This window comes from Heterodontus francisci, chromosome 45, assembly GCF_036365525.1.
Source record: "Heterodontus francisci isolate sHetFra1 chromosome 45, sHetFra1.hap1, whole genome shotgun sequence".
In the NCBI taxonomy this organism is placed as follows: domain Eukaryota; kingdom Metazoa; phylum Chordata; class Chondrichthyes; order Heterodontiformes; family Heterodontidae; genus Heterodontus; species Heterodontus francisci.
Window position 1 is genome coordinate 3722217 of NC_090415.1, and position 27647 is coordinate 3749863.

General features: G+C 46.1%; 1 protein-coding gene across 1 annotated transcript in view; it reads right to left on the reverse strand.

The window, feature by feature from the left end:
* Positions 1–7541: 7541 nt before the first annotated feature.
* Positions 7542–27647, reverse strand: part of LOC137356276 (deleted in malignant brain tumors 1 protein-like) — a 36539-nt gene continuing 16433 nt past the window's right edge. Inside the window, exons 7-17 of the mRNA XM_068022146.1 lie at positions 26907–27209; positions 25134–25448; positions 24058–24363; positions 22426–22731; positions 19938–20240; positions 17756–18052; positions 15297–15611; positions 13522–13815; positions 10462–10749; positions 8594–8710; positions 7542–8024 (exon numbers count right to left, since the gene is read on the reverse strand). Coding sequence (XP_067878247.1) covers positions 7945–8024; positions 8594–8710; positions 10462–10749; positions 13522–13815; positions 15297–15611; positions 17756–18052; positions 19938–20240; positions 22426–22731; positions 24058–24363; positions 25134–25448; positions 26907–27209 — 2924 coding nt within the window. The 3' untranslated portion in view covers positions 7542–7944. The remainder of the gene's footprint in view (positions 8025–8593; positions 8711–10461; positions 10750–13521; positions 13816–15296; positions 15612–17755; positions 18053–19937; positions 20241–22425; positions 22732–24057; positions 24364–25133; positions 25449–26906; positions 27210–27647) is intronic.

Sequence of the window (27647 nt, forward strand, 5' to 3'; positions counted from 1 at the left end):
TAATAGCTTGGCAGCATTTGATGGGACAGTGTAGACGGAGCTTTACTCTGTATCCCTGGAATTTAGAAGGGTAAGGGGTGATCTGATCAAAGTTTAAAGTGGTGGATGGGGTACCAATCAGGTGGACTGCTTTGTCCTGGATGGTGTCGAGCCTCTGGAGTGTTGTAGATGTTACACTCATCCAGGCAAGTGGAGAGATACCATCACACACCTGACTTGTGTCTTGTAGGTGGTTGAAAGGCTTTGGGGAGTCAGGGGGTGAGTCACTTGTAGCCACAGTACTGATGTGATTACTTCAGCTCAGTTCCTGGTCAATGTCTCCCTAGGATGTTGATGCTGGGGGATTCAGCGATGGGATAATGCATTGAATGCCATGGGGAGGTGGTTGGATTCTCTCTTGTTACAGATGGTCATTGCCTGTCTGTGTGTGTTTTTCTGTGCTCTGGGACCAATTTCCTCAATGGGAGGTCATAATGCTGCCTCATAACTGACTAGTTCACGAAAGGAATGCTGATGGAATGAACGGGACAGGGACAGAGTGGATACAACATTGGCTAAGGGACAGGACACAGAGAGTAGTGGTGAATGGTTGTTTCAGACTGGAGGGCGGTATCTTTGACTGACATAATCTTATACACTTCTATTCAATCTCCCCTCTATCTCCTTTGTTCTAAGGAGATCAAACCCAGCTTTTCCAACCTAACCTTGTAGCGAAAATCCCCCATCTCTGAAACCATTCCGGTAAATCTCTGCACCCTCTCAAGGAACCTCACATCCTTCCTAAAGTCTGGTGACCAGAACTGGACACAGTTCTCCAGTCGGGGCCAAAATAGAGCTTTATAAATGTTCAGCATAACCTCCCTGCTTTTGTACTGACTGTATACAGTGTACATTGTGGTACAGTGGTATTCCCCAGGGGTTTGGATTAGGACCACTGATCTTTTTGATATATATTAATGACTTGGACTTGGGTTTACAGGGCATAACTTCAACATTACACCATCTGCAATGTAATAAACAGAGAAGGGAATAGTAGTAGTAAATCTCTGTCTTCTCTGTTCTATAAAACACTGTCAGGGCAGGTACAGTGTGGGGTTCAGGAGGATAGAGGCAGTCTGGTGAAATGGTCAGACACATGGCAGGTTAACTTCAAAACTGAGAAATGTAAAATGATGCATTTAGGAAGGAAGACTGAGGAGAAGCGATATAAACTAAATAGCACAATGTTAAGATGGTTGCTGGTTCAGAGAGATCTGGAATCTGGAGAGATCTGCGTCAGTTTTTATATCTGAAAGATTCAATTTGGGGCTTCGAGTCTTGTCAGTTGAATTGAGCTTCATCCTGAAAAGTGTCAGCAAACGTGTTGGGAAATGTGTCAAAAGCTGTTTCCATTCAGACATTCCTGCATTGTGGAAGTGTGAGCTGTCTTTGCAGAGACAGGAAATAGAGTTGTTTGAATGGACCTGCAGGTTTTAGTTGATGCAATAAGGTGAGAATTTGAATTGTGTCCCTTGCAGATACACAGAATTGAAGGTATTTACACAACACCACATGAAGTAGTTTACCAATGTCTGACAAACTTCAAAGTCTTCAAACACATGGAAGAACAGGAGAAGGGAACAATATACAAAACCCGAGATAGTCAGGCAACAAACTGAATCTCTTTTTATGGGTTTTAATTTGAAGGCCTGAGTTGATGATTGAAAAGGCAGGAGTTCAAATCCCACACAGGGCTGTTGTGAATTTGAATTCTCTTTTTACGAAACAAAAACATAAATCTGGAATTAAAAATCCTCTAGGATGGAATGATTCACTCCTGTCTACTAGTGCAAAGCCCATGTGTGTCTCAGTTTGCTGTATTTATTAATGATTTAAGATGATGTGGGAGAATGCAACATACCCAAGTTTACCAATGACACAAAAATAGGCAGCATTGTAAGCAGTGTAGCTGGAAGCATAACATTGCAAAGAGATATCTGAAGTGAATGGGCAAAACTGTGGAAGAGAGATTTCAATGTCAGTAAAAAAGACTAGAACAGAGTACTTTATAAATGGTGAAAAGATAGAAACACTGGAGGTCCAAAAAGACTTGAGGGGTTTGTGTCCATTTGAGTGCAGTGTAGATTTACCAGAATGATAACTGGACTCCAAGGGTTAAATTACAAGGTGATATTACACAAACTGGGAATAATTCCCTGGAATTTAGGAGGATCGAGGTGATTTGATCAAAGTTGTTGAGATATTAAGGGGAACTGATGGGGCAGTTTGAGAGAAACTATTTCGGCAGCTTTGGAATATAGGAACAGGAGTAGGCCATTCAGCCCATCGAGCCTGCTCCGCCATTCAATACTATCATGGCTGATCATCCACTTCAATGTGTTTTTCCCAGACTATCCTCATATCCCTTTATGTCATTGGAATTCAGCAATCTGTCAATCTCTGCTTTAAACATACTCAATGACTGAGCTTCCACAGCCCTCTGGGATAGAGAATTCCTAAGATTCACAACCCTCTGAGTAATGACATTTCTCCTCATCTCTGTCCCAAGTGGCTTCCCCCTGATTTTGAAATTGTGTCCCCTGGTTCTAGACTCCCCAACCAGGAGAAACATCTGACCCAAATCTACCCTGTCTATCGCTTTGAGTATTTGTTCGTTTCAATGAGATCACCCCTCATTCTTTGAAACTCTGGAGAACACAGGCTTGGTTTCCCCAACCCCTCTTCATAGGTGTTGAGCCTCCTTCTTGAACCGCTGCAGTCCATGTGGGGTAGGTACACCCACAGTGCTGTTAGGAAGCGAGATCCAGGATTTTGACCCAGTCACAGTGAAGGAGCAGATATGAAGCTCAGCTCTGGGTCTAATCCGCCATCCATCTTGTGAACTTTTCACCCTGACGCAAATGAGAGAAAAGAGAGCGTAGGAACAGACGGGCCATTCTCAGCTTGGCAGGCTGTGACTAGTGGGGTACCACGAGGATCAGTGCTTGGGCCTCGGCTGTTCACAATCTGCATCAACCATTGGGAAGTGGGGACCTAATGCAATATTTCCAAATTTGCCGAGGACACAAAACTCGGTGGGAATGTGATTTGTGAGAAGGATGCAAGGAGGCTTCAAGGGGATTTGACAGGCAGGAGTGAGTGGGCAGGAATATGACGGATGGAATGAGGGTGGGTGGGTGTCTGGAATTCACCGCCAGGAACGGTGGTGGAGGCAGAAACCCTCAATTCTTTAAAAAGGTACCTGGACACGCACCTGAAGTGCCGTCACCAGGAAGGCTATGGACCTGGTGCTGGGAGGTGGGATTAGATTGGGCAGCTAGTTTGTTTGGCAGGCACATACACGATGGGCTGAATGACCTCTTCCTGTGCCATAATTGCTCTGTGATTCTGTGGAATATAATGTGGAACAATGTGAAGTGATCCACTTTGGTAGGAGAAACAGAAATGCCGAGTATTTCCTAAATGGTGAGAGATTCAGGAAGTGCTAATGTCCAAAGGAACCTGGATGTCCTTGTTCATACCATCACTGAAAGCTAATATCCAAGTGCGGGCAAGCAGTTTGGAAGTCAAGTGGTACGTTGGCCGATATTGCAAGGGGATCTGAGTACAGGAGTGAAGATGTCTCACCGCAATTATATTGAGCTTTGGTGAGACCGCACCTGGAGGATTCTGTACAGTTTTGGTCTCCTTACCTGAGGAAGGATATACTTGCCAGAGAAGGAGTGCGATGAAGGTTCACCAGACTGATTCCTGGGATGGTGGGATTGTCCTGTGAGGAGAGATTGAGGAGACTGGGCCTGTATTCTCTAGAGTTCAGAAGAATGAGAGGTGATCTCATTGAAAGGTACAAAATTCTTACAGGGTTCGACAGGGTAGATGCAGGAAGGACGTTCCTGTAGCTGGGAGGTCTGGAACCAGCGGACACAGTCTCATAATAAAGGGTCATCCATTTTGGACTAAACTGAGGAGGCAATTCTTCACTCAGAGGGCAGAGTATCTTTGGAATTGTCTACCCCTGAGGGTTGTGTAGGCTCCATCATTGAGTACGTTCAAGACAGAGATGGATAGGTTTCCCGATATGAAAATATCAAGGGATATGGGGAAAGTGCGGTAAAATAGTATTGAGACAGATTATCCACAATCTAGTTGAATGGGGGGGGGGGGGCAGGCTCGTGGGGCCGAATGGCCTACTCCTGCTCCTATTTCCACTGTTTGGAAGGATGATAAGGTGCAAGTTTGTTGAAAATGTGGCTGTCTCAACAAATTTGCTGTAGATGAAGTGAAAGTGCATGGAATAAGAACTATGGTGGCCTGAAGAAAACATATTTCAATGGAAAATGTAAGTCTCTGTTTGATCTTTTGGAATGGCCACTGTATTTTCTGCATGAATATGACAACAGCAGAGTAATTTGGATGAATGCGCTTTGCGTCTTCATCGCAGGAACTTGATAATGTGGATTGATGGAAATTGTGTTTTTTTCATGCATGGGTACACCAACAATCGATGTTTTAATCAACTTCATTTTAAACGTATTTTAATCAACTTTGATAAGCTATTTGCATTTTATGAGCATTGTTTTTACTTGCTTTGTCAATGATCAACTGGATATCTCTTCCAGAGAAGTGACAGAATTTTAAAACACTTTGAATTATTTTCTACTGCGAGTTAACTTACTTCACTGTGCTTTTTATTTTGTTAATATATTGTATGGGGCAAATAAAACCAATTATGTTTGCGAAGACTATCTGGATCTGGCTTCTGCTTTGTTGATCTCCCTCACTTCAGAATCCTGAAAAGTGCAAGACAATGAATAAGATACTGCATCCGAATTACTACCACACTTGGCGCACTCACACACAAACACAGTCACACAAACATACTCACTGTTATGATCCTGGAGTCTTTTTTTTTCGGGAAGAATGTGGTGTGCCTTTAAAGCTGGGAAAAGGAGCCATACTGCTTTAAGGCAGCAGGCTCCAGAAGCTGAGTCAAAGAATGCATTTTTGCAGCCATTTGGAAACTGTGATTTAAGGGGTGCATTCTCGTTGCCCTGGATGCAGCCACTCAGACTGAGCATCAGGAGATACATTTGTCACAATTTAATTTTGAACTGGCTTATAATGCAGATGGACTGTTCTAAGAGGAAAAACAGACAGGCAGCTGTGTGGTAGCACCTGAAAGGAGGGCTCTCAGAGCATTTAAACTGAAGGAAGAGAAATTAGTCTGTTTATTTATTATTCTCTCTCAAAATTCTAAAAAGTCAAGCCAAAACAGAAATCTCTGATCATTAAAACTGAAGGAAGGGGAGTTAGACTGTGACAATGTTTTATCCCTCTAAAGTTCTAAAACTAAGTTGATTTATTAAAAAGTCTTTGCAAGTTGTTTGTTGTTGAAATTCATCGCTGGAGAAGGAGCAAAAATTTCGACTTCTGAATTGGACTGTTCTACTGTTGAAGAACATCCGCCCCCCCCCACCCCCTCCCCCCGAAAAGACGGCTCTGAGGACTTCAAGCAATCTTGGACTGTTCCACATCTGGCAGGAGCGTAAATCTGTCAGGACTCTAATTGTTTTCTATTTTAAATGTTGTTTATACCTTAGGAGCGTTTAAGAATGTAGCTTTCCTAATTATACGGTTAATTTGTTGATTTAAAGACACCTGGTTTGGTTAGCCTCACTCGGGGGTTAATAGATGGTACAGTTTGGCTGGGTCTTTCTTTAATGTGGAGAGTTTAAAAACGATATGTTAGGCGATCTGTGGAGGGACGGGACTGAATTAACAGTGCGTTTCTCCCACCACAATCCGAATCATATATTTTGATTGGAGGTTTTGAATGGGGCGGTCGGTCATAACATCACATACAAACATGCACAAACGGCCAGTCACACAAAAGCACACTCACAGAGAAACACACCAACACAATCAGACTATCACACATGCAAATACTTTTGGCTTCAAAGTCATAACCTTAGAACATAGTAGCATGGTAGGAAGAGTGAGCATTTTATTGGTTTCCATCCATCAGATCTAAATCCTTGATGAACATTTAAGTCTTGAATCATTCCATAAAGTTTTGAGGCAGAACAAGGATGTGTGGTTACATTTACAATTTTTTAACCATTAAGAATTCAACCCTTCAAGCCTGTCCCCCGTTTCAATTCGATCTTGGCTGGTCGGTACCTCAATGTCATTTCCCACCCCAGGTCCATATCCCTTGACTTGTTTACCTCAGAAAAATATCTATCAACCTCAGTCTTAAAAGTTACAGTTGGCTCCCAGCCTCACTCCCTTTGACAGGAGCGAGTTCCAACCTTCTACCACTCTTAGTGTGGAAAAAGGCTTCCTGATTTCGAACCTGAATGGGCCAGCTCGAACTGCAATATTTATATCCCCTTATTGATGATTCCATTTTTCCGTATACACCTTCCAAACCCACGGCCTCTACCACCTAGAAGTACAAGGGCAGCAGATGCACGGGAACCCCACCATCTGCAAGTTCCCCTCCAAGCCACACACCATCCTGGCTTGGAACTACATCGGCCCTTCCTTCACTGTCGCTGGGTCAGAATCCTGGAACTCCCTCCCTCACAGCACTGTGGGTATATCTGCACCAGATGGACTGCGGTGCTTCAAGAAGGCAGCTCACCACCACCGTCTCAAAGGGCAATTGGGGATGGGCAACAAATGTCTTGCCAGTGATGCCCACATCCCATGAATGCATTAAAAAAATCTAAGTGATACAAATCCTTTGACCAGTTTAAACACCTCGATCAGATCAGCCCTCGCTTTCCTACAATCAATGTGAGCCAATTCTAACTGCGAGTAAAGACTTTTCTTGCAAACAAAAGGAGAAATTTGCAGAAAGCAGTTCGGAAAACAAGCAAAAAGGGACCGTTTCACATTAGCGAATGTTACTTGTTAGGTTAAAATAGAGTTCTTAATTCTTCAATTGGTGCCTTTCATGACGTCAGGAGGGTCCAAGCCAATGAAACACTTTTGAAATAAAGTCACTGTTGCAATGGAGGAAACGCCACAGCGAATGGTGCGCACAGCAAGATCCCACAGTGGTCATGTAATCTTTTCCACTGATATTTGTCGAGGGATAATTACACCTGAAATATGAATACCCCTTCCCCCCCACCCCACACCCCACTATGAAATAATGTCATGGCATCATTTACATCCATCTGAGAGGGCAGACTGATCTCCACCAGTTATTTTTAGACTGTGGGCATGGAAATATTTATCACATGAAAACTATGTCGCTTAATCTGTCTGATACAAGTCTGTGTTGAACTGAGTGTTGTTGCATCAAGCAGATTTGGAACTCTGGGCACGGTCTATAAAATGGCATCTGGGCAGTTACACAAAATGGACGGTACCCCCATCGGCCGCAAGTTAGGCGCCCCCTGCCCGATACCTATTCCCATTCAAGTCAGTGCAACGGAATGCCGGGTGGGCGCCGGGTGGGCGGCCGAGGGGACGGCGCCCATTGTTGCGTCTCCGCCCAGATGAAATTCCGCAACTGTTTCTAAACTGCTCCAATCCCATTAGCAGTCGAAATTCGATTTCAATTAGCTCCAGCACACGGCTACTTTTTGCAGCTTGATCTCTGTTGACAGATGTTGGCGGTGTTGTTACTGGTGAACATCTGGGTTTTCCACCTGCATCGGCAAAATGCTAAAAGGAGGTTGACAGGAAGCACAGGATAAAAAAAAACTAAATCTTGGAAGCCAGTGCACGAGGAACGGGATCACAACAGGTACTCGTTACGTGACCAGCCAATATCTACTTCAATTGACTACCTTAAATCTAAATACTGACATATAATGGGAGGCGAGAGTCGTACTGCTCATTACGCTACCACACATAACAACTATCAAGTCCTGAAATATCTTCACACTGTATCTTTCTTCCGAGTACAGTGCACAAAGTATTGTCCAATTAAAAGGTAGTATCGTCATCTATTGCTTCTATATGAGTCACATCATCAAGCAGTCGTTCTCGAACGTAAATCCTGTATTCTGTGGGTTGGAAATACATCAGGTTATTATTTAAATAATATCATTGGTGCACATCCAAAGCAGAACAAAGACAACGTACAAAGAATAAATATTACATTCATGTATGTGATTCGATCAGAATGCGATTTCAAAGATACTTCGGCCGGACTTTTTCCCTTGTCGGACAGGAGCCATCCACCAATCGAAAAGTCGGTGGCGATCCCGCCCCCTGCCGGGCCTGAAGATCCAGTCCGGATTTTACAGTCCCCAGGCCCTTAATTGGTCTTAGGCCAGATATCCACCTCATTGAGGGTGTTGGGGGTGGTTAGGGCATTGAGGGCGGCCCGATCAGGAGCCCCACACCGACCCCAACTCCCCAGGCCGTCAGAGAGCCACCTGCTTTTGTCAAGCGGCTTTTCTCAGGCCTGGGACGCCAAGCTGCCAATGGAGATTTCAGCGTGCAGTGGGTGCAGAAAGTGATCCCAATAGCGTCACAACGGGTGCAGAGACCCACAAAAGGTTAGGTCTTCTGACTGCATGTTGCAAATGCAGAAAGTAAGAAGTGCACCGACATAAAGTGTGCATCCTACCACGTTTACTCTTGCACGTCTTCGGTTTTCTGAAGTAATACACAAAAAGGACCAGAATCAGGAGCAGGATCACAGTCGCTAAGAACCAGCCGATGATCGTCTTAACATTGGAGGATCCTGGAGTGAGTTTGTAAAAAAAAACACCAATGTAAGTCAGTTTAACGGTATCATTTCAGACATTTCTTGTACGCCAATCAATTGAACATGAAACCCTTTCTTCCCCAAAAAATTCTTGCTGTGAACGTCATCTGTGCCGGGTGCCCAAAAGAGATGCATTCGGATTTTCCCCCCAGTTATAGGCCCCACCCACTTTTCAATTCAATTGGCATCAATGTATTGGTCTCCTGGAGAAAGTATCTTAGACAGAATTGTAACAAGCTCCCAACAACTAATGGGTAAAGCAGGTGAAAACGTTGTCTTTGTGATGGATCAATGCCCTAAGATGGACCCACTGTCTTTACCCATCCGCAGACTCCTCCTGCTCATGTCAATGGCTGATGTCTGCCTCCTGTAAAGCTTATCGCTGACGTGAGATTAGGAGTGTCCTTTTTTATTCGTTCATGGGATGTGGGCGTCGCTGGGCAGGCCAGCATTTATTGCCCGTCCCTAATTGCCCTTGAACTGAGTGGCTTGCGAGGCCATTCAAAGTCAACCCCGTGGCTGTGCGTCTGGAGTCACATATAGGCCAGGCCAGGTCCGGACGGCAGACTCCCTTCCCTAAAGGACAGTAGTGAAGCAGATGGTTGAATGGTCATCATTGGATTAGCTTTGTTTCAAAAAATTTCAGACTTATTCATTAAATTAAAATTTCACGTGATAGGATTTGAACCAATGGCCTCACAACACTAGTCTTGGTCTTTAGCGTATGAGCTCAGGGGCATCACCACCACCTCCCCGTAAGGGATCGGTGTGATATTAACTCTCAAAATGGATTTGGAGATAGACTAGAAAGTGAATGAAACGAGTAAAGAGGCAGAGTGTGTGGTTAATTAGATAGCTCTACCAAGTGTCCTGCACAGACACGATAAAACTCCTTCGATGGTGTGTTAGTCTAAGGTTACAAAGCTTGGACATTTCTGTGTCTTCATTCCCAGAACTGGAAAGATTGCAATCTTCTTATTCATCACCAGTGACTGCAAGCTTATCTCTCTCACAACCATCCTGCCTTCACAGTGCATAGAAAATGTCAACAGCACATGCCCTTACCTGTTCTGCAAAGAAAAAGTGGTCGAATATAAAGTAGGAAAGAATGCGTTCAGCATCATATAAATGATTGGTTTTCTGTACTGTGCCCTATTTCCTATGTTAGTCCACTTTCCCAGACTACCAAGAGGGGTTCAAATAAAGTTAAATGTGAATGAATGATAACAACTCAGCTTTTAGTTTCGAATGGCTAGATTTTAACATTTACCATTCCGGTTAGAAACGTTTCCATGACCTAGAATAACCTTTCATAACCTTACTGAAGCATTCAAAAGTTACTTGAAAAGCAAGAATGGACAAGGTTAGGTGGAGAAGGCAGGGGACCGGGCACTAAGTCAATGGCTCACTCGGAGAGCCGGTGCAGACACGATGGGCTGAACGGCCTCAATTGCCCCTAGTGTAGGTAGCTGGTAGGGGAATATGGGATTACTGTAGGGTTAGTATAAATGGGTGGTTGTTGGTCAGCACAGACTCGGTGGGCCGAAGGGCCTGTTTCAGTGCTGTATCTCTAAATAAAAAATAAATAAACAGTTGGGCCAAATAGCCTGTTCTTATGCGATAGCTTCTATGTAATTCTATGCAATTCAATGTCGCCTTAAATTGAGGGCCTCCCCTCCCGATAAGCCCCGGCAATTCTAAATGCTTGCAATGCAAACCTCACTCACCTCGAACGGCAACGAGAACAGATTCGGTGTAAGTCGAGTTGAGTAATCTTCCATTTACTTGCACTTCGTATGAACAAACATAGCGACCCTCAATACTATCACCGCTGTTGTTTAAGGGAAAGGTGAAGGTAGAATTTGGCATTGACAAACGTTGCACTTGCCTCGATCCACTGGTACCCACTTCCAATAAGTACATCGTGCCATTTGCTGTGCCATTTTGAACCGTGCAGTTAATGAGATTTTTCCCTCCGACTGTGAATAAGTCTATTTTAGGCTTTTGCAGAGGATCTGTTTCGAAGAACACGCGGATGAATGAAAGTTCCGCAGACACGTCGGCAAGCATGTAATTATACCGTTATACTCGAAATTAATGTACATTAGAAAGCCAAAACAGCCTGGCGCTCTCTGCAGGCGAGGTGAACCAACTGTGCCTGCCCTTAACTAATGTGGCTGAAGGTCTGTGAGTGAGCATGACCAGATTAACCATCATGCTCAGCAAGGAATTATCCGACAGTGCTGAGATCAGAATTGTGTTTTCAACCCTTTGAAAAAATAAACCTACTGAACTTGCCGAACTGAGAGGCTAACAATGTTATCGTAAGGGAACAGAGATAGCGCAGGTGAAGAGAATGACATCGGTATTTGTATTTCTGAAGAATAGATCTTGGAGACTGTGCAACTTAGATAAGATGGGGCCTCGCGTTCTAACAAATTCTACAAGTATCGTTATCTGGAAGATTGACTACAAGCAGCTTCCTGAGATTAAAAAGTACAGAAAGAAAGGTGAGCAACTTTGTGGGCGGGTTCAAACCCCGCGGTTTAAACAAAGACCTCAGAATATAATTGAGTTACGTGTTTTTTTAAGGGAAACGTCATAGCCTGTCAATATAATAACCCAGGCCCATGCCCTGAAAAGGGGTACAAAAGGCTGCATTCATCAGAGACCTTTACTGCAGTCAAGAGGCAGGATCCCAACAGGTGTTGGAAGGAGCATCTGCAATTGACAGGCGCTGGCCACTTCAGCTTATTGCAAGACGAATTATTGGCAACACAGTTGAGCATTCTGACCCTGGATCTTGTTGAAGCTTTTATTTGTTGGGAGTAAAGGAATGAGCAGCTTTTAAAAATTATTTTCTTTCTCAAACTGTTAAACATGTCATCATTTTCTCTAATCAATTTAAATTTTCCATAAATATCTTAAACCGGTGCCCGTTTTTAAATCCATACAAATAAATTAACCTTATTAAGCACAACAACTTTTCGATTGAGTCTTCAATTTGTTCCCGCACAATTCGCAGGTCAGAAGGAACCTGCCTGACTGAGTGTTTGAAAAGAATAATGCTTAAATCCTTCCTGTTAAACTTACCACATGCCATGTCTCTTAAATGTCTCACATACTGTATCCAAAAATGTTATTATGTGAAACAGATCTAATTTGCATTTGAATTAATCAATTTCTGTTTCCTTTTTACCCCTTACAATACAAGAGAGGCTACATCTCAGAAGTACTTAATTGTCTATAAAATGCGTTGGACGTGCATAAATTCCGAAGGGATGACACTGAAAGGCAAGTTTTATTCCTTGTTCTTTCTCCCCTCCCTCCTTTCTTTGAAACTGACACTTCTAGTGACCACAATCGCCCTCAGCATTCAAACGTGGGAAAATTGTGGACCGCAATGAGTAAATGATTAGGTGACACCATTCGAGGGATCCAGACATTTTATCGAACAAATGTATGGTGTTATGAAAGTACTTCTGGTTTTTTTTTGAAAAAGTGTCACGGAGGAAGAGACTCAATTCTTGATGAATGTTTAAACAGTCAAGCCAGCTGAAGGAGAAGGGAATTCCCAGGGAAGGAGAGAAGACGACAACCCAGCTCAGCTTTCCAGCACCTCTCTAAAAGACCCTGAGAAGTCCACTGTGTCAACTCATCTCGCCACCCATCTTTGAAGAAAAACCTGCTAAATTATTTCTCAAAGCTGCCTGAAAAGAACTGTTGGAACAGATCCCAGTGACCCGTCTGTGTGTACTCGGAGGCCAGATTATGTGCCAGTTTTGGAACACAACAATCTCATCTGCTGTTTTCTTCAAGAATTAGCACGTATTACGCTCAAGTGGTTTTCTTTTTTGTCTGTAACAGAGCTCTGAATAAAAATCCCTTTTATTTTTCCAGTTAACCAGTGTATGCGTGAGTGTGTGACTGTGAGGGGCTATGGCAAAAAGGGAACTTTAAAATTTCAATCTGTGTGTTTATATTTTTCTTCATTACTGGTTTAGAGTTGTTTTATAATAAACTGAAAATGTTATAGCTCATTAAAGAAACCTGGTTAGTGTGTTCAATTCTGGGAAAAATAGAATATAAGATTGAAGATATCAGTAAGTGGGAAAATTTAAATATATACTGTGACCTGTGGCGAGTAGAACTCGAATAGACAGTGCACTCCTCGCGCCTCAGTCTTGACACAACTAAATTCAATTCACTCAATTCTGCCCCAATAAATGGCACGGAACAAGGAACACAGCTTAGGTGGATGTGAACAGCTGCATGGTATGACTGGAAGAAATGCAGGGGACTTCTCTCTCTGCCCCGGGGAACAGCATTTATCCTGTGCCCGACATCAGCAAAGCGGGTGACGCAGTTTGCCTACCACGTTATTCGTGGTGGGATCTTGCTGTGCGCAACAGAGCTGTTTCCTTCCCCGCATTGCCGAAGTGGCTGAACTTGGAAGTTACTGAATGGGCTGCAACATGTGTTTGGGAAGCCCTGAGATTGTGAGAGGTCCTTGATATAAAAGACAATTTATGTGTCCCTTCTTTTCTTTTGCCTTTTTTTTCTGCCCTACATTTTCGTTCTCTCTCTCTCTCTCTGTCTTCCTGTCTTCCCTTCCTGCTTTCTTCCTTTCAATCTTCCTGCCTTTCATTCCATAATTCGTTCATTCTGCCCTTTTTATATATATATATATATATTGCTCTCCTTTCCACCTTTCCTGCAAGATTATTTCATAGTTGGCATCTATGCAGTGTGATCTTCATATGCATGAAAATATATAGCCTTCTCACCTGTTACAGCGATGTACACGGAGGCATTGAGAGAAGAATTTAGGTATCGTCCAGAAAGTTGGTTTCCATACTTGCAGCTGTACATCCCAGCATCCTTCTCAGTTAAATTGGTCAATTGAATGGTGGCGGAATTGACTCCTTGCTGGAGGTCTCGGTGGGTCAGGTAAACGTTATTGATGTAAAAGTCAATTCCTCGGCTTGTGTTTCGTTCTCCGATGGTGCAATTTATAATAACCGACTCCCCTTTCAGAAATACGTTGTAGCTGGGTTCCAAAAGTATTGTCGGCTTGATCCCTGAGACAAAACAGCATTGTAGAGGGGAATCAATGAAAACACAAACATGCACCAATTCCAATCTTCATAGCTGACTATCACAGAGAGAGGGGGGACAGAGATAGAGGGGACACAGAGATAGGGGGACAGAGAGAGAGGGCGGACAGGGAGCGAAAGGGGAGGGAGAGAGAAAGAGAGGGGACAGAGAGAGAGGGGGACACAGAGAGCGTGGACGAGACAGAGAGGGGGCGGAAGCACAGAGGGGGAAACACAGGGAGAGAGAGACAGAGAGAGATCACTCCTGACTGATGGATATCTATCTGGAATACTCCACATCATTACAACAAGTGTGCGGGAAAATATTGACTACTTGTGCAAGCAAATAATGCCAGCCATCTCATGAAATCAGTGTCTAACATCATGATGAGAAAATAAGTCAATAAATTAGTCTTCTCGTTTGAAGCTTCTTCACAAAAATGCGCATTTGTTGTCGTTTTAATTCATAATAAGATAAATATTGAATGCCACTATCTTTCTGAAATTGCCTATGTCATTTGGTGATACAGAACTTGAGTATTGCTGAAACCAGAGACATTTGTCAAAGCTTTCCATCTTGCACTCATCAGGACAATTCGCAAGAATGCCAATGTAAGGGAGAGCAACAACTTTATCCTGTATGAGAAGAGAGTGCTGATCGGTTGGCAAGTGGATTCTGATTGGTGGAGGTGTTGCCATGGAGAATGCACCAGTTTATGGTGACTGACAGTTACCTGCCCAGCTTTACTTGAAATTTAAACCAGGCATCTTGACCCTGATTGGTCAAGGCATTGCCCTGAGGAATGAACCAGCGAATGGCTGTCACTTATTTTGTTTAGCTGCAACAGGCGCAATGTGTGCACATGTTCTTTCTGTCTGCAAAGAGCAGGGCCCTGTGTATTAATATATGCAGCTTCCAGTACGCGCAGATGCACCACATTTCGAGCCCGACTGATGATCTTAAACTGGTTGTCAGCGTAATTCTTAGCACACTGAGGATTATTTAGCAAATGTTGTGCAATCGCAGAATCACATCTAATGTTGGACACTATGTTTTGCATACCGCAAGCACAGGCTGGTTGGGCACGGTTTGTACCTTGCCCATTGCGAACAGCGGAAGGGACATGTTTGACACAATCCACCAGTCTTTGTGATGTACGGCCAATATGCCAAGCATCGCCCTGGCATTGAAATTCATGTACTGCAATACTGGTGCATTCTCCATGGCAACGTCTCTACCAGTCAGAGTCCACTTGCCAACCAATCAGTACTCTTTTCTCACACAGTATAAATCTGCTGCTTTCCCTTACATGAGTATTCTTGCGGACTGTTCTGATGAGCGCAAGATGAATAGCTTCTCCAAAATGTCTCTGTGTACCACGATGCTTTGAAAATGGCACCATTTTGTTCCCCACGGTAAAACTGTCAATTAGGATGGGAATATTTTAGAATGGCACTGCCCTTACCGGAACAAATGACACTGGCATCCTCTCCGTGATGGCAGTTGTGCTGACCCCAAAACCTGGACGTGCAGTACCACAGCACCGATTCATCTCCGCGGCAGGCGACATCGTCCAACCATATGGGTCCGGCGCCCCTTCCGAAGCGAGCGTGCGTTGGCGCGGCGACAGCGTTTCCGCACCCCAGAGCACTGCAGACAACTTTGGCGTCCAGCAATCCCCACTGGTCATCACAGATGGTCCCCCAGCTGTCGCCGAAGGAGATCTCCACTCGGCCCTCACAAGGGTTACTCCCGTTCACCAGTCGCTGCTCCATGCTTTCTGTTCGGGTGATAAAAGAGGTGTTACACTCCAGGCCATTCGGCCCATCGAGTCCACGCCAGCTCTCCACGGAGCTGTGCAGTCAGTCCCACTCCCCGGCTCAACCCCTTACCCCCTGCAAGTCTATTTCTCTCAGCTGGCCATCCAACTTCCTTTTGAAGTCTGTGATCATCTCTGCTTCCACCCTGCCCTTGTGGGCAGCGAGTTCCAGGCCATTAGCACCTACTGCATTAAAAAGTGCTTCCTCATATTCCCCCTGCATCTTTTGTCCAAGACTTTCAATCTGTGTTAATGGGAACAGCTTCTCCTTGTCTAGTCTAGGTAAGCTTGTCATAAACTTGTACACGTCTAATAAATCTCCCCTCAATCTCCTTTGTTCTAAGGGGAACAAGTCCAGCTTTTCCAACCTAACCTTGTAACTGAAATCCCCCCCCATCCCTGGAACCATTCTGGTAAACCTCCTCTGCACCCTCTCAAGGACCCTCACCTCCTTCCTGAAGTGTGGTGCCCAGAACTGGACACAATTCTCCAGCTGGGGCCCAGCCAGAGCTTCATAAATGTTCAGCATAACCTCCCTGCTTTTGTACTCTGTGCCTCTCCTTACGAATCCCAAGATCCCCTCTGCTTTACTGACCACTCTCTCAATATGCCCTGCCACCTTCAAAGATCGATGCACAGGCACCCCCAGGTCCCTCTGTTGCTGCACACACTCTTTGGGACTGTGCCAATGTATATACATTGCCTCTCCCTCTTCCTTCTGCCAAAATGCGTCGCCTCACGCCCGCCAGTGTTAAAGTCCACCTGCGACCACTCTGCCCATTCTGCTGGCCTCGCACTGTCCCCTTGCAGGGGGTTTCTATGGGGCATCTCCAACTCGTCCAACTGTTTGTTCCTTATCGAAGCCTTTGCCCAGTTGCCCGAACACTCTGAGGTTGAAATTCGTCTTGGGCTGGAGCCTATCGGCCGCCTATAATACATCCCACCCGCCTTTCAGCTCCATTGACGTCTAATGGGTGAGCGGTCAATCCCCAGCAGTGGCAATATCGGGTGGTATTGGACCGGCTGCCCATTCGGAGCGGCAGTACCATCAACGACAATGGACTGGGATACACCTTCGGGTGGTCTAATGGGAACTTGATGCACTGCTGCCCAAGGCGAATACCAACCTCCGAATTTGAATTTCACATCACACACTAATACTTGTGGTAGTTGGAACGCAGAAACCAGACGCACCAGCTCGGCTGAACAGTAGAGCGGACGCAAAACGAGCAGTCAGGATCCGTGCTGTACCGGCCGCCCAATAATCAATTCCACTGAAGTCAGTTAAGCGGACTATTGGCTAAACCACGTAACAGGCAGCCGATGGGAAACTGCCCATTTTGCACCCACTGCCCAACACCTCTCCCTAATCCACAGGGACCAACACCATTCAGCCACGCCCATTTCAAAGCCATTCCCCGCTTAGCTCCATCCGATGAACTGCAACGGAAGGAGAAGTTATTCGTGGCGTGTAAATGAGTGCCCAATTTTTTTTTTTGTTGTAGCTGCAATCCCAGAAGGCCTCGGGCATCTCTCGACATTGGAGAGAGAGAGAGAGAGAGAGAGAGAATTGCTAATGTATCGCTTGATGATCACCACAAGGGGAAGGTAGATCACCATGAATGACCATAGCCAGTCGGGGGAATTGAACCCACACTGTCAGCATTGCCTTGATATCACCCTCTCGCTAACTGATGAAGTGTCCCATTTGATCCCGCCTATTCTACACGATTACTCAAAGTTAAAATTGCTCCCCTTATAAGCAAGAAATCATGGAAAATGCAATGCCACCCACTGTCTATCCCCATGCACGACAAAATAATACCCCCAAAACCTGAACAGGATTAGAGTGGTCCTCCACAATTGTCGCTAAAATAAACACAAAACGCTGCTGAGGCTGGAAATGTGAGAACAAAAGGGAAAGGTGTTTTAATAGGGCAAGGGGGGTAGGAGAGAGTATATAACAAAGCAGTCATGGGACAAAGGCAGAGAGCGTGTTAATGCTTGTGGTGAAAGACTGAATACCAGCTGGGCCACATGACTGTAGATGCACTCGTGACCATTCCTGAATGTCAGATTTCACTGTCATTATTGAAGTCGCCTACCTGCGATGGTTATTGAAAGGGCTTCGCTTTGGGTCGAGTTGTACCCTCGTCCCACTATCGTCGTTCGGTACGCACAAGTGTAATCCCCTTGATTGGCCATGCTTGTATTTGCAATGGTAAACTCGGCTACAAAGTCCCGCACAGACATCCGAGCATTGGCCAAAAGACCATCTTGGTAGAGGTGGAAGTCACGCGTGCGGTACGGTTTCGGGGCTGTGCACAAGATAGTGAGCAATTGGCCCTGTGGAAACTTCTCGAATTCCGTGTTCATGGAGATAATGGGTCTTTCCACGCTACCTGAAAGACAACACAGGTGAATGGTATGCCGGGAAAAGCTGTTTTTACACACACTGCCTGAAATGGGTGCAGCAAGGCAGCCCAAGCAACTCACATCTCTCAGCTCGACATTGCGTTGAGCACTCCGGATTCTCAATCTGGGGGAACAGACTGAGAACGGGATTTCAAAAGCGGGAAGGCGATGACACTGTGGTTTGGATGCAGTGGGGCCAGGAGATGCAGGAATCGAGAGCTGGAATCCAGGAATCACAGGCACCGCTCGCTGGAGCTGATGCACTGGTGGAAAGGTGTCACTACAGATCACACTTCACAGAGTGGTTTTGTTATAAATGTGCAAGCAGGAATGTATGATAGAATACGGAAGAGAGACAGAATGGCCCCAAACTGAGGAGTAAATTATGTCTTCAAATCATGTTCGAAATAAACAAACGCCTACAACCCATTGGCATTTGTTGTCAATTATCTTAGAGTCATAGAGATATACAGCACAGAAACAGGCCCTTCGGCCCACCGTGTTTGTGCCAGCCATCAAGCACCTACCTATACTAATCTCATTTTCCAGCACTTGGCCCGTAGCCTTGTATGCTATAGCATTTAAAGTGCTCATCTAAATACTTCTCAAATGTTGTGAGGGTTCCTGCCTCGACCACCCCTTCAGGCAGTGCGTTCCAGATTCCAACCACCCTCTGGGTGAAAAGATTGCTCCTCAAATCCCCTCTAAGCCTCCTGCCCCTTGCCTTCAATCTATGCCCCCTGGTTATTGGCCCCTCCGCTAAGGGAAAAAAGTTTCTTCCTATCTAACCTATCAATGCCCCTCATAATTTTGTCCACCTCAATCAGGTCCCCCCTCAGCCTTCTCTGCTCTAAGGAAAACAACCCTAGCCTTTTCAGTCTCTCTTCATAGCTGAAATGCTCCAGCCCAGGCAACATCCTGGTGATTCTCCTCTGCACCCTCTTCAGTGCAATCACATCCTTCCTATAGTGTGGTGCCCAGAACTGTACACAGTACTCCAGCTGTGGCCTAACTAGCATTTTACATAGCTCCATCATAATCTCGCTGCTCTTATATTCTATGCCTCGGCTAATAAAGGCTAGTATCCCATATACCTTCCTAATCACCTTATCGACCTGCGCTGCAGCCTTCAGTGATCTCTGGACAAATACACCAAGATCCCTCTGACACTCTCTACTTCCTATGGTCCTACCATTCATTGTATGTTCCCTTGCCTTGTTAGGCCTCCCAAAATGCATCACCTCACACTTCTCAGGATTAAACTCCATTTGCCACTGCTCTGCCCATCTTACCAGCCCATCTATATCGTCCTGTAATCTAAGGCTTTCCTCCTCACTATTTACTACACCACCAATTTTCGTGTCACCTGCGAACTTACTGATCATACCTCCTATATTCACGTCCAAATCATTAATAAAACTCTGCCCTCTCGTCACTGACCCTCCTGACGGTCAGCAAGCTTCCTCCACGTCTATTCTCTGACAAGCCCTGACAATCCTGAACACCTCGATTAACTCGGCCCCTTCACCTTCTCTGCTCTAAGAAGAGCAATACCAGCTTCACCAGTCTCTCCACATTTACTGAAGTCCCCGAATCCCTGGGACCATTCTTGTCAACCTCCCTCCGCACCCTCTCCAAAGCCTCGACATCCTTTCGAAAGTCTGCGGTGTCCTAGAATTGGGGCAGAATCCTCCAGCTCAAGCACAAAACCACATTCCCTTGCCCAAGCTAGCATTGTGATAAATCTCCTTTGAAGCCTCGCCAAAGGCCTGTCATTCTGTGCAGTGTTCATCGCATGATGTATCCCGGTTGAACATGCATTTCAGAAGTGAAAATGAATTCAGAAGGACAGTATTTGAATGGGCGACTCACTTGCGATTGTTACCTTGACCCGGTCGCTGTGAGTTGACGAGTACAGCTTGCTTTTGATCAGCACTTGGAACATGCAGGTGAAGAAGCCTTCCTGGTGCAAGGTTACATTTTGCACAGTTAAGACGGCGCTGGATGCTGAGATCGGCCCCACAGAGGTAACAGCACCAGACTCCCCGACTTTGTAGAGGTAAAATGTTATCACCGCAAAGACGCTGGAGGAGGAGCATCGGAAATTTGCGGCTTCACCTTGAACAAAGGCGGCGGACAAGCGCAACACGGAAATCGACGGCCTCTGCAGTTTATCTGCATCGAAAGAAGAGAGTGAGCTGGTGGCCCCGATCAAACCGTACCATCATGGGCCAAGTGTAAAATGGGCAGGGGCCGCATCTGTCGCCCATTCTAAATCCCGCCCAATAGTGAAGTCAATGCAACTGAATATCTAGTGAGGACTGGAGCAGAGGGCAAGATGAATTTCCCACCCATTCAGAAATATAACATAACCACACGCATCAGCCATTTCCCTTCCATGTTTTTAATCACCAAGAGCATATTGGGAATGGAGATGTACATGACTGAAGCACATCTCGTGGATTGTGACAAAAGGCATCGCTTGAAAGTTATTCAGAGAATATCTGTCAATCGAGTAATTTTGGTTACATCTTAACATGTGAATATTATCATCACGATACTGACTGGGGGGTTCTGGATAGAAGATTGGTTAGCCAACAGGAAACAGAGAGTGGGCATCAATGGGTCATTTTCTGGTTGGCAGGATGTAATGAGTGGTGTGTCACAGGGATCAGTGTCGGGGTCTCAACTTTTTACCATTTATATAAATGACTTGGATGAAGGGACTGAAGGTATGGTTGCTAAATTTGCTCCAGACACAAAGATAGGTAGGAAAGTCAGTTGTGAAGAGGACATAAGGAGGCTACAAAGGGATACAGATAGATTAAGTGAGAGGGAAAAGATCTGGCAAACGTAGCCCGAGTGGGAAAATGCGAAATGGTCCATTGTGGCAGGAGGAATGAAAAAGAAGCATATTATCAAAATGGTGAGAGATTTGCAGAGCTCTGAGATGCAGAGGGATCTGGGTGTCCGGGTGCATGAGTCACCAGAGGTTAGTATGCAGGTACTGCAAGTAATTGGGAAAGTTAATAGAATGTTGTCGTTTATCTCGAGGGGAATTGAATATAAAAGTAGGGAGGTTATGCTTCAGTTCCACAGGGAATTGGTGAGACCACATCTAGGGTACTGTGTGCAGTATTGATCTCCTTATTTAAGGAATTATGTAAGTGCATTGGAGGCAGTTCGGAGAAGGTTTACTCGACTAATACCTGGAATGGGTGGGCTGTCTTATGAGGAAAGGTTGGACAGGCTAGGCTTGTATCCGCTGGAGTTTAGAAGAGGAAGAGGCGACTGAACTGAAACAGATAAGATCCTGAGGGGTCTTGACAGGGCGGATGCGGAAAGGATGTTTCCCCTTGTGGGAGAATCTCGAACTAGGGGGTCAATGTTTACAAATAAGGGTCGCCCATTGAAGACAGTGGGTCATGCGACTTCAGAGATCTCTTCCTCAAAAGGCGGTGGAAGCACAGTATGTTTGAATGTCTGTCTTGGCAAGGACCACCAAGAACAACAAAAGCAACAACTTAGGATAGAAATTGGACTCAGTTGCGTGCACAAAATGGGCAGAGAGAAGGGTGAGGGCCCTGGAGGGGTTTGACAGCAAGAATGAGCACAGGCAGGGGAAAATCAGGATTATCACATCAGCCACCCTTACACGCCTCGTCTTACAGGCAATTCTATTGTCCTCAATTGGACTGACAGTCAGGCGGCGTGTTTAACTGACGGAGGGTGTGGTGCAATCTCAAAAGTCAAAAGTCTCGTCCACAATATCTTACCCAGAGGGAATCCTGAATTGGGAAGCGACAGGGAAGAACGAAAGAATTCATTCTCACTTCATGCAAATGGATGGGGGCATCTGTGGAGCCCACGTAAAAGTGACGCAAACGGGGGTTACAGACTGAAAATTCATGGCGGGACGTGTCACTCAGTGGGCAGTCACCATTCGGCCTTCCGTTATGCACAGTGCCTGAAGTCTAGTGGCATTGCAGACAACGGAATCAAACACCAGGTCTGGCATCAAAAGGATTGGGAGTGGCGCTGATCTGAATATCGCCTGTTTTGCATCACCGCATGTGACAAATTACAGCCCTTCCAAATATTAATTTGCCTGCCACTACTATTTGCTTCCCAAAGGCTTCCCTGAAGTTCTGAGTCCGACGCCTTTCGCACATTCAAACACCAAACTGGATCGTGCACCCTCCAGTCCTTGATGCTGCAGGAACCCGAGGGAACTCACAAATAGGCTTCCATTATGCCCGTCTCAAGGGGCATCGAGCTCCTTACCAGCGGGGCTGAAAATGGACTTTGGTAGCCATGCAGATCACCCTGATTGGAGCTCTGAAGGGGTGTCTCTACTTACCTGTCACAGTCACCTTCACCCGGTCGCTCTCCGTCGAGTTGTGGAGCTTCCCCGAGCGCTTTAGCTGAAACAAGCAGGCGTAATGTCCATCGTCAGCATATGTGATGTTGGCGATGGAAAAGGTCACAGCGAAGCCCGCCATTGGCACGGCCTGGTAGGTCACCGAGGTTGCCCCGTCAATCTTGAGCAAGAGGAAGATGGCCCCGGTGAAGACTGTGGAGGCCGTGCACCTAACGCTGACAAACTCGCCAATGGAATATTTGCCAGAGTCTCGGAAGAGCTGAATATTTGGTTTGGTTGGCTTTTCTAGAATGAACGGGAGGGAGGGAGATTAAATTAGCCAATGAAGTGTTGCAAAATCACATAACCACAGAACGAGGCCACTCAACCTACCGTGCCGAGGTGAGAACACCTTGAAAGAACGATTGTATTGTTCCCACACTTGCTCCCACTGCCCACGCTTTCCAACATAGCCTCGCTATCAAGGCAGGATTTATCCGAGTATGCCATCAAGGAGCCACTAGCCGAACTAAAGACAGTGGGAATCGGTGGGAAAACTCTCCACTGGTTGGAGTCATTGCGAGCACAAAGGAGGATGGTTGCGGTTGTCGGAGGTCAGTCATCTCAGTCCCCAGGACATCACAGCAGGAGTTGCTCGGGGTGGTGTCCTAGGCCCAACCATCGAAAGGTCAAAAGTGGGGATGTTTGCTGACCATTGGACAAAGATCAGCACCATCTGCGACTCCTCAGATACTGAAGGTACTACTGTGTAGAAATGCAGCAAGACCTGGACAATATCCAGGCTTGGGCTGATAAGTGGCAAGTAACATTCGTGCCACACAAGTGCCAGGCAATGACCATCTCCAACAAGAGAGAATCTAACCATCTCCCCTTGACATTCAATGGCATTACCATTGCTGAATCCCCACTATTAAAATCGTGTGAGTTACCATTGACCAGAAACTGAACTGGAGTAGCCATATAAATACCGTGGCTACAAGAGCAGGTCAGAGGCTGGGAATCCTGTGGTGAGTAACTCACCTCCTGACTCCCCAAAGCCTGTCCACCATCTACAAGGCACAAGTCAGGAGTGTGATGGAATACTCTCCACTTGCCTGGATGGGTGCAGCTCCAACAACACTCAAGAAGCTCGACACCATCCAGGACAAAGCAGCCCGCTTGATCGGCACCCCATCCACAAACATTCACTCCCTCCACCACCGACGCACAGTGGCAGCAGTGTGTACCATCTACAAGATGCACTGCAGCAACGCACCAAGACTCCTTAGACAGCACCTTCCAAACTCGCGACCTCTACCAACTAGAAGGACAAGGGCAGCAGATACATGGGAACATGACCACCTGCAAGTTCCCCTCTGAGCCATCCTAACTTGGAACTATATCGCCGTTCCTTCACTGTCACTGGGTCAAAATCCTGGATCTCCCTTCCTAACAGCACTGTGGGTGTACCTACCCCACATGGACTGCAGCGGTTCAAGAAGGCAGCTCACCACCACCTTCTCAAGGGCAGTTGGGGATGGGCAATAAATGCTGGCCTGGCCAGTGACGCCCACATCCCATGAACAACTAAACAAAAAAAGCCTACTGGCTCAAACCTAGACGATCACTTACCTATCACAGTGATCTTGACTCTGTCACTCATGGTGGAATTGTACAACTTTCCCCTTCTCTGTAACTGATACATGCAGGTGTAATATCCGCTCTGGCTCATGTTGATGTTTTTGACAGTGAATGTGACGTTGGAATACTTTGCTTCTGCCACCAAGGAACTCACAGAGGTGGACTCGCCGAGTTTGTGCAATTGAAATGTTCCTCCCTTGTAGTAATTGGGCGAGGCGCATTGAATGCTGAAAGACTCCCCTTGAGCAAATATACTGGATGTCCTTAACACATCTATTTCTGGGCTTTGTAACTGATCTGGGTCAAAAGAAAATACAGTGAATCGAAAATCTGTATCGCACCGCAATGGCATATAAATCAATAGAGGCATAATATCAGGTGTCATTGCCACAAAGAGTATACTCTGCTCATTATAATGACAGTAAGGAGTTCTTTCATCATCATTTCACTGGATGTAAGTTGTTCACTGCAGGCCAACGTTAACCTGACACGAACATTTCCCAAATGAACAGTTAAAAATGGGAGACGTTGTGCAGTGCCTGTCACCACATCCTGAAATGCGGAACAGCCCATGAAATACATTTTGTTGGACTTGTATCTTTATAATGGTACATTTATAAAGCTCTGGTTAGGCGCCAATTGGAGCATTGCGTCCAGTTCTGGTCACCACACTTCGGGAAGCAGGTGAGGGTCCTTGAGAGGGTACGGAGGAGATTTACCAGAATGGTTCCAGGGACGAGGGATTTTAGTTACAAGGTTAGGTAGGAAAAGCCGGGTTTGTTCTCCTTAGGACAAAGGAGATTGAGGGGAGATTTAGTTGAGGTGGACAGGATTATGACATTAGATAAGGTAGACAAGGAAAATGGCTCTGTGACTCTATGCAATGGAGGGAATGGCAGAAAGATGCGACCAGAGGGCAGACGGGTCCTCAGTGCGATGTCTCGTGCAGGTGACCGCATCTCCGTTACGATATGTGGCACTACCCGCTGGAGGCAGTGCCCACGACTAATGTCCACCCTCTCGCCATGCCTACTTCCACCCTTCCCTTCCACAAGGCAGATACGCACCTGAACAAATGACGCCAGCATCGTTCTTCTGTCGGCAGGTCCGGGGGCTGATCGTCTGGATCGGGCAGGACCACAGGAATAACTCGGACCCATTGCACCGGACGTTGTCCAGCAAAATCGGGCCTGCCCCTTCTCCAAACTGGCCACCGGAAATGGCCGATTGGCCAAACCCACATCCGACCTGATTGCAAACAACCTGGACATCCAGAATGTCCCACCCGGAATCACAGATAGTGCCCCAGGTGCCATTGTAGTAAGCCTCGACTCTACCCGAACAGGAATTGGGCCCATCCACCAGTCGAAGTTTAGCGTTATCTGAAAAACCACAAGGAATACAAGATTAATGACCCTAAAAAGCATGACAGAAATTCACTGAAATGTATGCCGTTTGCCCTGTTGCGTAATCCAAAAAGATGGGGACGAATGACATGGCATGGAATGAATTATATACAATTCACAGCACACAAAAATCAACCATTCGGCCCAACAGCTCCGTGCCAGCCCTTATACACCACCTGAGCCTCCTACCACCCTCTTCATCTAACGCTAACTGCATATCCTGCTATTCCCTTCTCCCCAGCTTTTCCCAAAGTGCATTTCTACTATTCTCCTCAACCAACCCATGTTAGGAGAGTTCCACTTTCTCGGCATTCCCTTGGCCAAGCAGATTGTCCTGACCTCTGCAAGTCTGACCCCGAGCTTCCAGTTGCTTTCACCACCCTCCTCTCGCGTGCCCACATGTCCGCCCTTGGCCTGCTGCAGTGTCCCAGCGAGCCTCAAAACAAGCTCAAGGAACATCACCTCACATTCCAAGTGGGCACTATGCAGCCTTCTTGACTCAACATTGAGTTCAACAATTTCAGAGCATGACTTTTTTTCTGAAACGGGTTTTTCTTTTGCTTTTGGATAGAGCTGTTCATTATTCTGCCATTAACACTCTCTCTGGACTAATACTTTGTCCTTTGTCACAACTATTAGCACTCCATTTGCTCTGTGACATCTCTGTCATTTAATCTCTCCTGCTCTCTGCCCTATCCCTTTTTTTCCTTCTTCCCTGCTCACCCTTTCACTTCGACACTTTCTGTTTCTCCTGTCCTGAATTCTTGGCTGGATTTATTAGTGACTATCTCATACTCATGGCCCTGGGCTTAAGATTTCACGGAAAGCGAAAATATTTTCTCAGGGTCTACCCTACGGAACCCCTTGCTATCTTTCTTTAAGGGACAGTCTCTAGTATGTCGCTCCTCGACCTCCTCTTTGTCAGGAAAAAAAAGGATTCCAACTTGCGCTGATAGTTTGAACCTCTCGAACCTCAATGATCTGGAATCAAACATGAGTTAAATTGTGATGAAGTGATTTTTTTTCTTTCTCTTTCACAAGGAAACGTTTTCCACTCCTTCGCGTCACCAGAATATAGGAACAAAGGAGCAGGAATAGATCATTGAGACACTCGAGTCTGTTCTGCATTTTTGTTTTTATTCTGCCATGGGATGTGGGCATCGCTGGCAAGGCCATGCATTCGATGCCCATCCCTAATTGCCCTTGAACTGAGTGCCTTTGCCAGGCCATTTCAGAGGGCAGCGGGGAGGCAACCACATTGCTGTGAGTCCGGAGTCACATATAGGCCAGACTGGGCAAGTTCAGCCCTGGGTAGCTACCAGTGTGCGCCCATTTATAGCGACTGTATTGTGATTTATCACCTAGATCGGACGACAGATGATGCCATTACGGTGTGGAGTGAAGGAAAAGTGCTTACTTGAAAATGGTCCTTACCTATGACCTTGATCTCCTTCGATTCGCTGCTTTCGGACACAAAAACGAGCTCCGACACTTCCAGTTGATAGCTGCACCAGTAGATTCCCTCGTGGGTCTTGTTAATGTTCGGGATATTGAACCTCACGTTGTTTTGATTGGAAGATACCACATCAGACAGGATCGGATCCGGGTTGTCCCTTTTGTAAAGGGACATCGTCGCCCCTTTGTACAAAGCATGCGCCGAGCACACAAATTTGATGGTCTCGTCTTTGAAAAACAGACCCGTTCCCGTGACAGTCATGACTGGCTGAGGAGGCTGTGCTGTGGTTACAGAAAAGAAGCCGTGTGTTGGCAAAGAATGCAGTGCAGAGGGACTTCGCTGCAAGGTGTGAGGGAGGCCTGACCTGTGAAAATGCCGGAATTCTGACCACGACATCTCAAAGACTCGAAGTGAGAAAAACCTGCACTGCGCCAACATGTCCCAGCCTCTCATCCTGCCTTGGAGCCAGTCCCACTTCCAGAGGGACAGCAACGGTCCGCTCACGTTGGGATGGAACAGTAAAGCAGCGGTTAGCGCCGCAGCCTCACAGCTCCAGCGACCCGCCACCGGTTCTGGGCCCTGCCTGTGCGGAGTTTGCAAGTTCTCCCTGTGACACAGTGGGTTTCCCCCGGGCGCTCCGGTTTCCTCCCGCGTGCCAAAGACTTGCGGGCTGGCAGGTAAATTGGCCATTGTCAAGATTGCCCCTAGTGTAGGTAGGT